Source organism: Halichoerus grypus, chromosome 15 (genome assembly GCF_964656455.1).
Source record: "Halichoerus grypus chromosome 15, mHalGry1.hap1.1, whole genome shotgun sequence".
Taxonomy (NCBI): domain Eukaryota; kingdom Metazoa; phylum Chordata; class Mammalia; order Carnivora; family Phocidae; genus Halichoerus; species Halichoerus grypus.
In genome coordinates this window covers 4,382,605-4,395,731 of record NC_135726.1, presented here as the reverse complement: position 1 = coordinate 4,395,731, position 13,127 = coordinate 4,382,605, and the positions used below count along the sequence as shown (strand labels likewise).

The 13,127-nt window shown below is 50.2% G+C and overlaps 1 protein-coding gene across 1 annotated transcript in view; it reads left to right on the top strand.

Moving 5' to 3' along the window:
- The window catches only part of ATP2C2 (ATPase secretory pathway Ca2+ transporting 2), a 58,390-nt gene that overhangs the window by 22,777 nt on the left and 22,486 nt on the right, over positions 1 to 13,127 (top strand). The window contains exons 4-7 of the mRNA XM_078062991.1: positions 2,356 to 2,445; positions 3,883 to 3,918; positions 4,017 to 4,078; positions 7,439 to 7,547. Of these exons, the coding sequence (XP_077919117.1) occupies positions 2,356 to 2,445; positions 3,883 to 3,918; positions 4,017 to 4,078; positions 7,439 to 7,547 (297 nt within the window). The remainder of the gene's footprint in view (positions 1 to 2,355; positions 2,446 to 3,882; positions 3,919 to 4,016; positions 4,079 to 7,438; positions 7,548 to 13,127) is intronic.

Below are 13,127 nucleotides of genomic sequence, written 5' to 3'. Positions count from 1 at the left end.
GGTGGCAAGTCTGTGATGGGCTCAGGGCTGAAATGAAATCTTATTCTTAGCTCTGCTGGACTGAGGTGTTTTTCCTCTCTGTACTAGGTTGAATAGTGTCCCCCTCAAACTCGTGTTGGCCTGGAATTCAGAATAGCACCTCATTTGGAAATAAGGTCTTTGCAGATGTGACTAGTTCAGATGAGGTCCTACCAGATTAGGGTGGCCCCAAATCCAATGCCTGGTGTCCTTGATAAGAAGAGGGGAGATACATGGAGATAGCCACAGGGAGGAGAAGGCCATGTGACCACAGAGGCAGAGACTGGAGGGGTGTGTCTACAAGCCAAGAACAACACGATGGCAGGCCACCACCAGAGGCTGGAAGTTGCAGGAAGGATTCTCTCCCAGAACCACCAGAGAGAGTCTGGCCCTACCAACACCTTCATTTGGAGTTCTGGCCTCCGGAAGTGTGAGAGAATCTGCCTACGACATTCTCTTAAGCCCCCAGGCTGTGGTCATTTATCACAGCAGCCCTGGACGTAATGCACCCTCCACTGGGCTTTCCTGAGCTCGAGTTTCCCTCTGCTCTTGGACTTCATCCTACCCAGATTTCTGAAGAAAGAGGGTGTCCACCTCCACTGGCGAGTGTGTGGCCTTGGCTGTGAGCTCCGCCAGGCAGCTCCGAGTGCAGCCCCTCCCTCTGCAAGCTCCCCCAGACCCACCCACATCCAGCGCTGTCAGATGCTCTCAGAACCAAAATCGGGACTTCACTGGCCAAAACCTTTTTAAAAATCTTTCATTAGGGAAAATTTCAAAAATATGCATAAGTAGAATAGTATAAAGACCCCCACATATCCATTATCTGCCTTCAATAATTATCCATCTATTTGACCCACTTTTATCCTTCCCTTTTTCTCTGCTGTATTTTAAAACAAATTCAAGATATTAAATCCTTTTGCCATCTGTACTTTGCTATGTATCTCTATCATTAGAGGCCGTGTTCCTTTTTCTTGCCCTTTTTTTTTTTTTTAACCATAATGACAATACTCTTGTCCCGCTAGTACCATTATCACTTCATTGGCCTGGTCCACTTCACGTGCCGAGTCCGCAGTCTGTTTTCCCCACAGGCCTCAAAGACGCCTCTTTACAGTTTTGTTCGAAGCGAAGTCTGAACAAATCCTACCTTTGGCTTTTGGGCGATGTGTCCCTGAAACTGTTTTAATCTAAGGCCTTTTTCTAATCCGTGACTTCATGCCCATGGAATGCTTTACGAAGTCCACAACATTAACCAATAGTTTATTTATATCCGGAAGTCTTCACCCTTCTGGAGAAACCTGTAGCTAATTAAATAAGGTCCATCTCAGAAACTTTGATGCATGTTTCAAGTTCTTGATACAATCATAGAAAGATTGTAGCTAAGAAGGTGGAATGTCGTCAAGTTGTTCAGTCTTGAGGATTCAAAATAGATGCTGTGGCTAACTCAGGGCTGCTGGTGACCTTACCCCAAAATGTCCTGTCCCTCATTCAGAGGAGATGAAGCCCAGCAAGTCTGGGGTGGGGAGTAAGGGGCATTAAATCCCTTCATGCACAACACTGGTATGACACTGATGTGTTTCTTTTCATGAGCAGCATGAATCACACATCTGATCATGTTTCTCTTTTTGCCTTGGCTCCTGGGAAGCTCAAGGCCAAACGCACAGCCCCATTTGAAACCACAAAAATAGGACTAGCATATTGGTATTTTAACTCCTACTTTGATCTTGATCTTTGGTCCACTCTCTCTCTTCCTGTTTTTGTGAGTTTGTCTTTATGTTTCCTTTCAATGGGCTGTAACATGAGCTACTATGTAATAGATCTGTGAAACGAGGGAGTAGATACATAAGGCAATAAAGTAAAAATCCTTTTGGGAAGTTTCTGTGGCACCTGTTCTCAGGAGGGACACCCCTGGAGCCCCCAGAGGCAGTTACAGGAGCAGGTTGGTGTGATTGGGACACATGGCACTGGGGACCTGGCGTAGCAAAGGGGACCCCTTGGCCATGCTGGACCAGAGCTGGCAAGCCACCAGAGGGGCTGGGACCTGGAGTGTCGTGGAGATGTGACAGGCTCAGTGTCGTGGAGACCAAGAACTCCAAGGCAGGGCCAGGGCTGCTGTCTGGACAGGCACAGTGTTGGATGACCCCCAGGAAGTCAGTGTCAATGAAACTGCAGTGGGGGGGGGGATTTTGGGTGGAGGAGAACCTTTGGAGGGGGGCAGTCTTCCTCCTGAGCCCTGGGGTCACTGTAGTGCTGGCCTGGAAGCCCGGCCCTGAGCGCAGAGCTGAGGGACTAGAAGAGAGCCCCGCACCCTTACCCCGCCACCCTGTGTTCTCTCTGCAGTTTAAGAACCCCTTGATCCTGCTGCTCCTGGCCTCCGCCCTGGTGAGCGTCCTCACGAAGGAGTACGAGGATGCCGTCAGTATCGCCATGGTGAGTGGGGAGGGTGGGGGGCTGCGCCGCCTCCCAGACCCCGCTGCCAAGGGGCTTACAGAGTCTTGGCATATTTTATTCAAGGAAAAAGAGTGTGGCTGTAGAGAAAAAAATAGGAAATAACAGCAGAAAGAAAGGAAAGCAAATCCTCGTCCTTCTCTTACCCCCTTCCCTCCCCCGCCCCCGTGGAGGTGTCCTGGGTCATTTTGCCATCACTGTCTTGGTGGATACCCCGGGGGGCTTCTAGTGTCTTTCTTTGGGGAACAACACTGCAGTGAAGTCCTCTTCCATGACCCCGCTGTGCATGCAGCACAACGCTATCATTTGTAAGCCCTTCCCCGGATGTAACCGCTGAGCACCTATTTAAAAAGAATTTTTTTTTAAATTTAGGTGAAAGTCACATGGTTAAAAAATTAACCATTTTAAAGCATACAATCCAGTGGCATTTAGCACATTCACAGCGCTGTGCAACCACCAGGTCTAGCTAGCGCCGAAATACTTCACGGCCCTAAAAGGAAGCCCCCCTCCCCCACCCTACCTACCATCCCCCTCCCCAGACCCCTCCTTTCCCCCTCCCCACCCCTCCCAGCCCACCTCCCCAGACCCCTCCCCTTCCCCACCCCTCCCAGCCCACCTCCCCAGACCCCTCCCCTTCCCCACCCCTCCCAGCCCACCTCCCCAGACCCCTCCCCTTCCCCCTCTCCACCCCTCCCAGAACCCTCCCAGAACCCTCCCTTTCCCCCTCCCCACCCCTCCCAGCCCACCTCCCCAGACCCCTCCCCTTCCCCCTCTCCACCCCTCCCAGAACCCTCCCAGAACCCTCCCATTCCCCCTTCCCACCCCTCCCAGGCCACCTCAGAGCCCCTGGCAAACCCGAGTCGGCTCTCTGTCTCTATGACCTCTGTGGATATTTTATATAATGGAATCATACAATATATGACCTTTTATATCTGGCTCCTACTGAATACCTTTTGATGACTGTCATTCCTGCTTCCCTCTGTCTGTCATGTGCTCTTTTAAAATACAAAAGCAGGCTCCTTCCAAGCAATAGTATTTGTTCCTCTGTTTAAAAGGCTGAAGTTTCGTCCATATCTTCTGATACCGTGGAACAATATTTACAATATGTTGTGTGAAAAGGCTGTTTATAAAAGAATGTGTCTGTATCATAGGATCCTGTGTTGTATGTCTATGTGGAAAAATCTAAAAGGGTACCCTAAAATGTGAACCTTTGGATGCCAGAATTTGGGATGATTTTTCTGTTCTTTTTCGGGGGGGGGGAGCGGCTCATCTGTTTTATAAATTTCTTTGTGCTTGGTTTGCAAGAAGAAAGGAAATTTATTTGGAAAGGGGAGGTGCTGTGTCCCACCTTCCATGGACTCATTCACTCACTCACCCGACAGCTGGGTGCTCACGCCACCCTCCCCGTTTGTTCCCTAGGCCGTGCTGATCGTGGTCACTGTCGCCTTTATCCAGGTGTGTAATTAGTTCCTGTGGTCTTGGTCAGGGTAACCCGGGTGTGGCAGTGTGGAGTTCCCACCCTTGATTATCATGTTCCATGTGCTGCCTGCCAGGAATACAGGTCGGAGAAATCACTAGAAGAGCTAAGCAAGCTGGTTCCTCCCGAATGTAACTGGTAAGTCAGAGTTTCCCTGGAACTTTCTGGTTCATTGGAGGAGTCGGTGGGCTGGTGAGTTTGGCAAAAGTTGGGCAAAGTTTCTGTCCCTTGTAGCATGATTGAAGAGGACCATGTCTGTCCGGGGGTCGGGAGACCTGGCACCTGCCCTGCCAACAGATTACTGTGTGTCCTTGGGCATGTCATTCTACCTCTCTGGGCCTCGAGTCTCTCATCAGGGTCTAATCAGGGTGCCTGGGCTGGGGCCACAGCCGGTGGGAATGGCTTGGGGAAGAGGGCGGTATGGTGGGCAAAGCTGTGCCCATTTTTCCTGCAGAGAGCATTCAGAAGTTGCATTAAATTCTCCAAGAGGGAATGAGAGGAGCTGGTGATGTAGGGCTGGATTGGGCCGAGGCTTCAGGCCGCTGGACTGCGGGGCGAGATGGCACAAGGGTGACTGCCAGCCAGCCACGTGCCCTGCAGCCCTACCAGCCTCTTTCCTGCCTGGTCATTTCCACGGGGCCTCCTGTTATCCATCACACAGCCCTCAAAGGAGAAAGGAAGGACCAAACCGCAGTGCTGTGCGCTAGAACTTGCTGGGATGTTCTGTAACCCGCGCTGTCCAGTGCGGCACCATTGCTCACATATGACCCCTGAGGACCCGGGTGTGGCTGGGGCGACGGGGGAAGTGAGTTCTTCTCCCTTAGCGTAACTGGCCGGCGGGGGCTCGGGGCTGCAGTCGTGCACAGCGGAGGCTTAGAGCAGCGGCTGGGGCCCCCCACACGGAGGAGAGAGGGTTTGGCGCCTGGCTTTTTCTCCATGTAATTTCTAGTATGCCAGTAATCCACATGCTTACTCTCCTTGTAGAAGTGGACTGATTTCAGAAAAGGTCCAGGTCTGCGCCCCCTCCGCTGACCAGCTCTGCTGAGGTCGGGGGCTGCGTGTCTTTCCCAGATCTGCACGTGTTGCTCAAAAGACAGTAACTGAAAGTATCTCACGACCCCAGGGGGTTCGGAAGGGTTTAAACATATGGTAACTCTGTTTCCTGAAAGGTGATGTTTGGGGAAGAACCTTCACATATATTTGGATATAAATGGCAGAACTGCACCCCACGGCTGGGGATAGAAAGATCTAGTGGGATGAGTTCCACCTCAAGGAGCCAGCAAGCGAGGGGCGTGTGTGTGTGTGTGTGTGTGTGTGTGTGTGTGTAATACAAGGCAGAGAATAATGAATAACAGAGACAAAAAGGATGATGTGGAAGCATGAGAGAAGGTGAGTCAATTCTAGAAGGTTCACTGGGGACACTAAAAATGTCTGGGCTTAATAAGTAGACGAACAGGGCTGTCAGAAATCCAGATGTAGGATGTGTGACATCATACGAACAAACAGAAATGTAAATGATTTACGTGATTTGAGGATCTGATCTTAAGTTTAAATATCAAGTCTTGGCCTTTCAGGTGAATAGTATGCATTATTGATGTTCCCGGAAGTCACTTCTAAAAGATGATTTTATGTTCAAGGACAGCGGTGGCTGGCAGGCGGGTAGGGCACCGAAGATGAGCAGCCTCCGCCTCGGCATCTGAGGCCTGTTGTACGAGCCAGAAGAAACACCTGCCACGCAGGTCCCTCTTGGGTTCCCTCCATCCTCTGTGCACTCAGTGCATCTTTAGTGAGCACCTACTGTGTGCCAGGAGGAATAGTGCCGGGCTTACACGGGTGAGCCAGAAGACGAGGGCTTGGCCTTCAGAGCGCTCACACTCCTCCCAGGGGAGGCAGATAATAAAGTGAAGGAGCAAGTTGACTTTGGACTGTGGCAGGTGCATTAAAGCCAAAATGGGGTCCCAGACCCGGAGCCACAGAAAAACCTCCCAGAGATGCCATAGCACGTGGTAGAAGAGTGGGAACGGCTCCGAAGAGCTGCTGCTCAGGCTGCCCTGATCTGACGTTTGGGGAGGAACTGACATTTAGGTTGAGACCAGAGGAACAGCAGGAGCCAGCCAGGGGAAGAGCTGAGAGAACAGCAGGTGAATCTCTGATGGGTGCTCTTGGCTACAGGGACAGCTCAGGCGCACAAACCAGAGAAATCGTGTCATCTCATGGCAAGGGATGTGAGGTGGGAGGGCCAGTGTGGTTGGTTTGAGAAGGCTCCGAGGACCGAGTCCTTTGATTTCTTCACCCTGCCATCCTCGGCTTGTTGGCTCTGTTCTCTGGCCGGCTCCGCTCGTGCTCCCAAGACCCCTGCCATAGCTCCTGGCATCAGAGGCAGACATGGAAAGATCCAGCAGAAGAAGGGGTCGTGTGTATGTGTGTGTCTACAGAATGAAGAGACCTTTCTCTCGAGCCCCCAGCAAATGTCCACTCATGTCTCAAAAAGCAGTGTTACGGAACGTGCCTGTGCTTAAGCCAATCGTGGGAAGGGGATGGGGTCACCTTCATGGTCTCAATCGGTCAGGTCCCTCTCCCTAGAACAGACGGCTCTGGGCGAAAGGGTGGATGTCTGAACAAGAGTCAGTTCTGTTAACAAAGAAGAGGGGAATGTCCTCTTCAACGTCCAGGGTTGGCCGAGACCTTGAGACTAGAAAGAGCTGGGTGTGTTCGAAGGCTGGATGGCCTGACGGGGAGCAGCAGGAACGGGGGAGGAGGCAGGTCCTGGTCAAGGGGACCTTAGCAGGGCTTTTGGGTTTGAGTCCAAGGTCACTGAAAGCCATTGGAGGTTTGGAGCAGGAGAGAGTTGTGACCTGATTTTTGCATTTTCAGAGCTCTCTGGCCACTGGGTAGGGGCGAATCGAAGAGGGCCAGGGGTGGGGCAGGAGTGCAGCTGCGGCTGCGGCGTCCGAGGAGGGGGGGCTGTAACTGGAGCCTGTGCACAGAAGCACGTGCATTGTCCCTGGCACAGGCGGGAGGAGGGGTTGTGGCCCGATGGGGAAGGAGGTCCTAGGCTCCTTGGGTACTTACGATGCTCCCCCCCAACCCCGGCTCTGATGAGGCTCTTCCATGCTACTCAGCTCTCCATTGCCAGAGTGCTGTCTTCTCTGAGGACAGAAGCGCTGCCAGCTGCTGACTCCATTAGGAAGCTTTAGAGCCGCTGACCTACACCTACAGAAGCTTCTGGAAGCCATGCGGCTCCACCTTGTTTCCAGGCAGGGTAAACAGTAGTAGTCGCCCCACTTTTCAGATGAGGCCCAGGGTCTCCCAGAAGCCACACACTTTTCCAAAAGTCAGGGTATGTGAATTTAAAATATAATAAAACCATAAAGGCACAAGGGTTTGTCCATAACTGAAAGAGAAAGTGTGATTCTCTATTCTTTGCTCAGGTTTATTAAAGTGTGCAAAAATGGGATGTGATCAGCGTGCTTTTGCTTTTTCCCATTTCAAATGCAGCATAAGAGAAGGAAAGCTCCAGCATCTGCTTGCACGAGACCTGGTTCCCGGAGACATTGTGTCTCTTTCAATCGGAGACCGGATCCCTGCAGACATCCGTCTCACTGAGGTGAGGGGTCCCGAACCCCGGTCTGGGCGATACGCAGACTCTTAGCTTATCGGAGGCAGGCATTCCCTGTTACACACGCGCACACACACACGTGTGCTGACACATAAGGCATGAAGTCAGCAAGCAAGGTCATTGTAAACACAAAACCCCTCAAGTTGTATTTCATAAAATATTTATTCCCATTTTCAGTAAAAGCCTAACAAAGTTTGGTGACGTGAGTTTCTGGTTTACAGCAGGCTGCAGGAGCAAATTAAGCCAGGCTTGGGCTGAGAAATGTGGCAAGAGTTGCTTCTAGAAACAGCTACTCTGATGTCAGAAAGAGGAGATACCAGATTGCTGAATGACGAGGAGGGAAGCAGACCGATGAAGATGTAACTCATAGCCCAAGCTTTTACAGTTGTGTAGTTTGGGGACATCAGGCGGGCTTGGGGGGGCAAGCTGTTTCCCTGACCTTTGTGGGTGTCCAGGTGTCACCGGCTTACAGGACAATCCCTGAGGCTCTCGGAGACAATCCCTGAGGCTCTCGGAGATAATCCCGGGGTCCCGAGAAAAGGTTAAGTCCAGGTCAGAGGGATCTGTTGATGGGGTAATCTATTTTATGAATCCTTCCAAAAATACTAAAGAGTTGTTGAAAGTTCTCAGTGATAAAGGATTAGGCAGGTTATCTCCCCGAAGTATTTCTTTCCAGAGGATGTGTTTTCAGGAACTCTAGGATCGTTGGCCTGAGTTTGAACCGAGGGCCTGTCATTCACAAGCTGGGTGACCTGGAGCAAGTTACTTAACCTGTGTGTGCCCCGGTTTCCCCATTTGTAAGATGGGGGATGACGGTGCTGTAGGGTGACTTAGCATTACATGACGTCATAGATGGAGAGTGCTCTAAGCAGCGCCTGACGCGGGTGAGTGACGGGCATGTGTTAGAAATCAGGGGGCCCTGGTTTCACACCCCTGCCCTGCACCTCCCGGTATATGACTTTGGGGAAGGATTGGCCGCTCTGGGCCTTGGTTTCCTCATCTATGAAAGGGGATAGCGTTCGTTCCACCTTGAGGAGATAAGACCTGCAGCAAGCTCAGCCCGGTGACGGCTCAGCCCCGTGACCGGTCGCTGCTATCAGCAGTGGCTTGCTTCACTGTGCTCTCTTCCCTGCCTCCCCAGCAGTCCCCGAAACAGCTTTTAACCCCCAGGTAACTCTCAGTTTCAACGAGTTTTCTTCCTGACTTGCTTATGTTAAATTCTATTCTATTCTGTTAAATGCTATTGACAGCACAGAATGCTTTCTTCCTTGCCACCGGGCACAAACACTACAGATTTCCCTTTTGGCATTTTGCAACTCCATTGAACAATCAATAGCTTTGTTTATTCACAGTGGGATATTTGTGTCAGCTATTAAATTCTGAGATCCAGGAGAGCTTTATATGTAGTGTAAAGCTATTTAAGTCCAGGAAACAGCAGGTTCAAGAACGTTCTTAAAATAAGTCACCCAAGTACTAGCGCTCTTTGCATCCTGTGGGGAGGGGGTCACAAAACATTTTCTCTTCCCACAGTTAACCAAGGTCAAGGTCTAGGGGGAAGGCTAACCTGGACCAGCCAGTAGAGCAGGGACACGGCTCCTTCTTTTTCCTCTCCCATTTCTGGCATGAAAAGGGTATTGAATGGGATCTGTCAGGGCTCCAAGTAACGCTTTGTGTCCGAGGTGGGAGGCTGACTGGGTGTGAGCGACAGGAAGAGGCTTGCCCGCAAATGAGCAGGAAGTGACCAGAGCCCTCAATTGTCTTCAGGTGCAACCTCCTCTGGGTGACCTCTGGTGTCATGTGGGTTCTGTGCTTTGACTGTTTTCAGCCACTCACCCCCTCAGCTGACATGGTGCCTGGGAGGTCACCAGAAACTACACACAAGCACGCACACAAACACACACACACACACACACACACACACGCACACGCACACAACCAGCTTTGTTCCTTCTTGGTCCAGACACTCACCCTTACTCCCTGCCTCCCTGTTTCTCTCTTCTGGAGAGAACTAATGCATGCATATATATATATATATATATGAAGTCAGGTCTGTGCTAACCGCTGGGTAGAAACTGCCTCCCTCCATCTCCCAACAACCTTAAGGAAACACCACTCAGTTTTCTGATTTGAGCACAAGGACACAGAAGCCTGGAGAGACTGAGCAGCCGACCTGAGGTCATGCAGCAGTAAGTGAGGGAGGAGGTTTTGAATTCAGGTCTGGGGGCTGCAGAACCCCATCTGTCACCACCCACGTTGTGTGCTTTCCTGCTGCGATCAGCTGTTTTTTCTGACTTTTTCCAGCTCCCTGTCTCTCCCGCTGGGTTCCCCCCGTCTCTGTTTCCTATGGCTGTTGTAACAAATGACTACATACAGAGTGGTGTAAGACAACACAGGTGTATTCTCCTACAGTTCTGGAGGTCAGAAGGAAAATCGTGTCACTGGGTGGGGGAAAAAAAATCAAGGTGTTGGAATTTAAAAAAAGAACAAATAAACCTGAGGAAAGGTTAAAGCTCATGTCTTGGTTTGGAAGGTTGGGGTGTTGACTGAGTGTCAACCTCTAAGATTCCTGCCAATCCCAAATGGACTTTAATGAAATATATTCAGGATTAAATATGCTTAATTGAAAGATGTTCTGTAGACCAGAATAAGCTCTGAGTCTTACTGACCTCTGCCTATTTCCACATGCCTACTTAGTTCCAGTTACTACCAATTCTCTTGTTCCTCCTGGCTGGCTCTTCTGCCCACGCCCACCGCCACCCTTCATCGAGAGCCTTCCTCTGTTGTGCTTGACCTGTATTTCTTGGACTGTAGGCTTCCCATCCCATTATAGCCTCTTCCAACATCTAACATGATTTTGTGATTTCATTCACCTCTCTTCTCTGCTCAAGACTTTTCCTGGTTCCTCATTACTTATAAGGTACTATCCAAATTTCTTTTTTTTTTTTTTAAAGATTTATTTATTTGACAGAGAGAGACACAGCGAGAGAGGGAACACAGGCAGGGGGAGTGGGAGAGGGAGATGCAGGCTTCCCGCCGAGCAGGGAGCCCGATGCAGGGCTCGATCCCAGGACCCTGAGATCATGACCTGAGCCGAAGGCAGAAGATTAATGACTGACCCACCCAGGTGCCCCACTATCCAAATTTCTTAAGCAATGCCAGATGCAGTTGAGTTCAACCACACGTTCCACAAGTGGTCTGCTCCATGTGGACCAAACCTCCTGTCTTCTTGCCTGTGACCGCTCCATTCAGTACTGCTCAAGGGTAGGACAGCTCTCCATCCTGCCATGGCTTCAGCACCAGGGACAGCACCCACCCACCCCCACCACCCCCCAAGAATCTGTACCCCAAAGAGGGTGAATTGGTGCCCATGCTCAGCATACAGGGTCGCTGTCCTGTTAATGCTGGTGGGGTACTGGGATAAGAGAGGTCTTTGCCTCCCCCTCCTCTCAGTTGCTTTGACCAAGCGTGTTATTACCAAGTTCAGGCATCGTCAATCCCCGACCTTGCCTTCTTTTCCTTCCCTGCCTGATTCACTCACCAAATGTCTGGTCATCCTTCAAGACCCATCTCAAGTCCCCGATTCCCCAGGCACTCTCCTCTTCCAGATCATCCCCCCAACTCAGCTGCTATACCCTCCTGTTCCCCATTCCCAAGCCTTCTGCTTCGGATCAGACCTGACAAGAACATCAGATTATAATAATTACAGCTCCCAGATTCAGTCAATAGAGGGGTTCCCTTCCCACTATTGACTTACTGTTTTTGTTACAGGGTTACTTAATGTGAACAAACATAAATTTAGGTACAGATTCCATGTGCTTCAAACTTTATGCAACTGTAAACCTAAGCCAAATTTTCCAAGTAAGTACAATTTATTCAAATTATCACATGTCAGTTAGACAGTTAAAGAGTGTTTTCTGGAAACCAGATCCCTGCTTTCCATGGGGATTTGCTGATTTCTGCTTCCTGCAGTCTGTGGTGTCGGCAGCCAGTGGTGCTGGGTGACTCCATCTCCCCATTTCTTCCTTCATTGTGTTAGGAGCTACTCCAGGAAGTCCTTTGACTTGCCCTTGATGTCCTGGAGTTAAAAAAAACACAAACTCTAGATCAGCTGGTGGTTGCCTTTGTGGTTAATAGAGTTAAGAGAAATATATAGGCTTCAGTGGGTCAGGGATTTACTCCTCTCTCGAATAATGAGAGACTGGAATTGGAGTGTCCAGAGCCAATATGGTGGCTCCAGCATGGAATAAAGGGCCAGGGCTTCTCCCAGCCCCCTCATTCTGCCCTCCCATGCTTGTACCATGGCTTCTGGAGCTACTATAACGAAGGCCCAGGTAGGCAGAAGGAGGAAGCTAGAAGGGTGAAGAGGGCCTGCCAGCTCAGCCACCTTCCCAGATCCTACCCAGGACTGTTGGTGATTTCTTGAATCCCATTGTCCAGAAGGTAGAGACATTGTGAGTTGCAAGGGAGGCTGGGAAGTAATATTGTGTGGGAGGAGGGCCACATGGCCACCCCCAACCCCGATACCAACCAGTGGGGGTTCTGCTAGGAAGGGGGGCATGGTTATTATACATTCAAGGAGTAGCCCTTGTCATCCGTGGGGCCTGGGATCCCAGGGCAGTGTGCGTATTTATAAAAGGGGGTTATGAATTTTTAAAATTTGCAAGTGTAGAGAACTCACCAGCCCCTATTTGAATAGTGCCGATCTAACTGTTCTCTTGGGAGTTTGTAGGAAGAGGGCTTTTCTAAGTTGGTCTTTGCTGAAATGGCAAGGTCCTGAGGGGCAGAGATCACCCTGGACCCCTTCTATGTCCTCCATAGTATCTGGCACAGTTCTGGTTACAGGGGACTCACCTCTTGAGTGATACCTACTGGGTCTGTGTTCGTTTTGCAAGATGGTTAAGAGTGCAGTTTCTGGAATCAGAGCCTTGGTTCACACTTCTGCTGTGACATGAAGTAGCTGTATAACCTGGAACAAGTTACTTAAACTCTTCATGCCTCAGTTTCCCCATATGTACAACGGAGAAACCAATAGCATCTTTCTTGGGGGGTGTGGAGACTAAGAGGCCCTGTGCTTGGTGCAAGGCCTAGCACATCATAGGAGTTCTGGAAATGGGAGCACCTCCCTCCTCCTTTCCTGGTGTGTGTGTGTGTGTGTGTGCTGTGCCTGTGTGTGGTTTCTGGTGTTAACGTAACCTTAGGCTGTCACTGAATGACCTGGTTCAGTGATGCTCAAAGCACATGAATTGTGTGGGGGTCTCTGAGGTGGGCAGGACGTGGAATGTCCGGAGAAAGGCACAGGTGCTTTGAAAGGTATATTCTAAATTAACCATTGCCTAAGTTTTTTCTAACATTACACATTACATTAAAATTTTAACTAATGTTACAGAAGGTATGAGACATGTTTTTCAAGAGGGGCTACACATTCAAAGCTTGTTCAGTTCCTCGAGGCATCTGAGGCCATGTTCTGATCCTGGTTCCCTGATTTCGATGTGTTCTTTGCTATCTGTTGGTAAATGGCATGATGGGGCCAGATACTGTCCTATGTTTTCCTGGTTGCTTTTTTTTTTT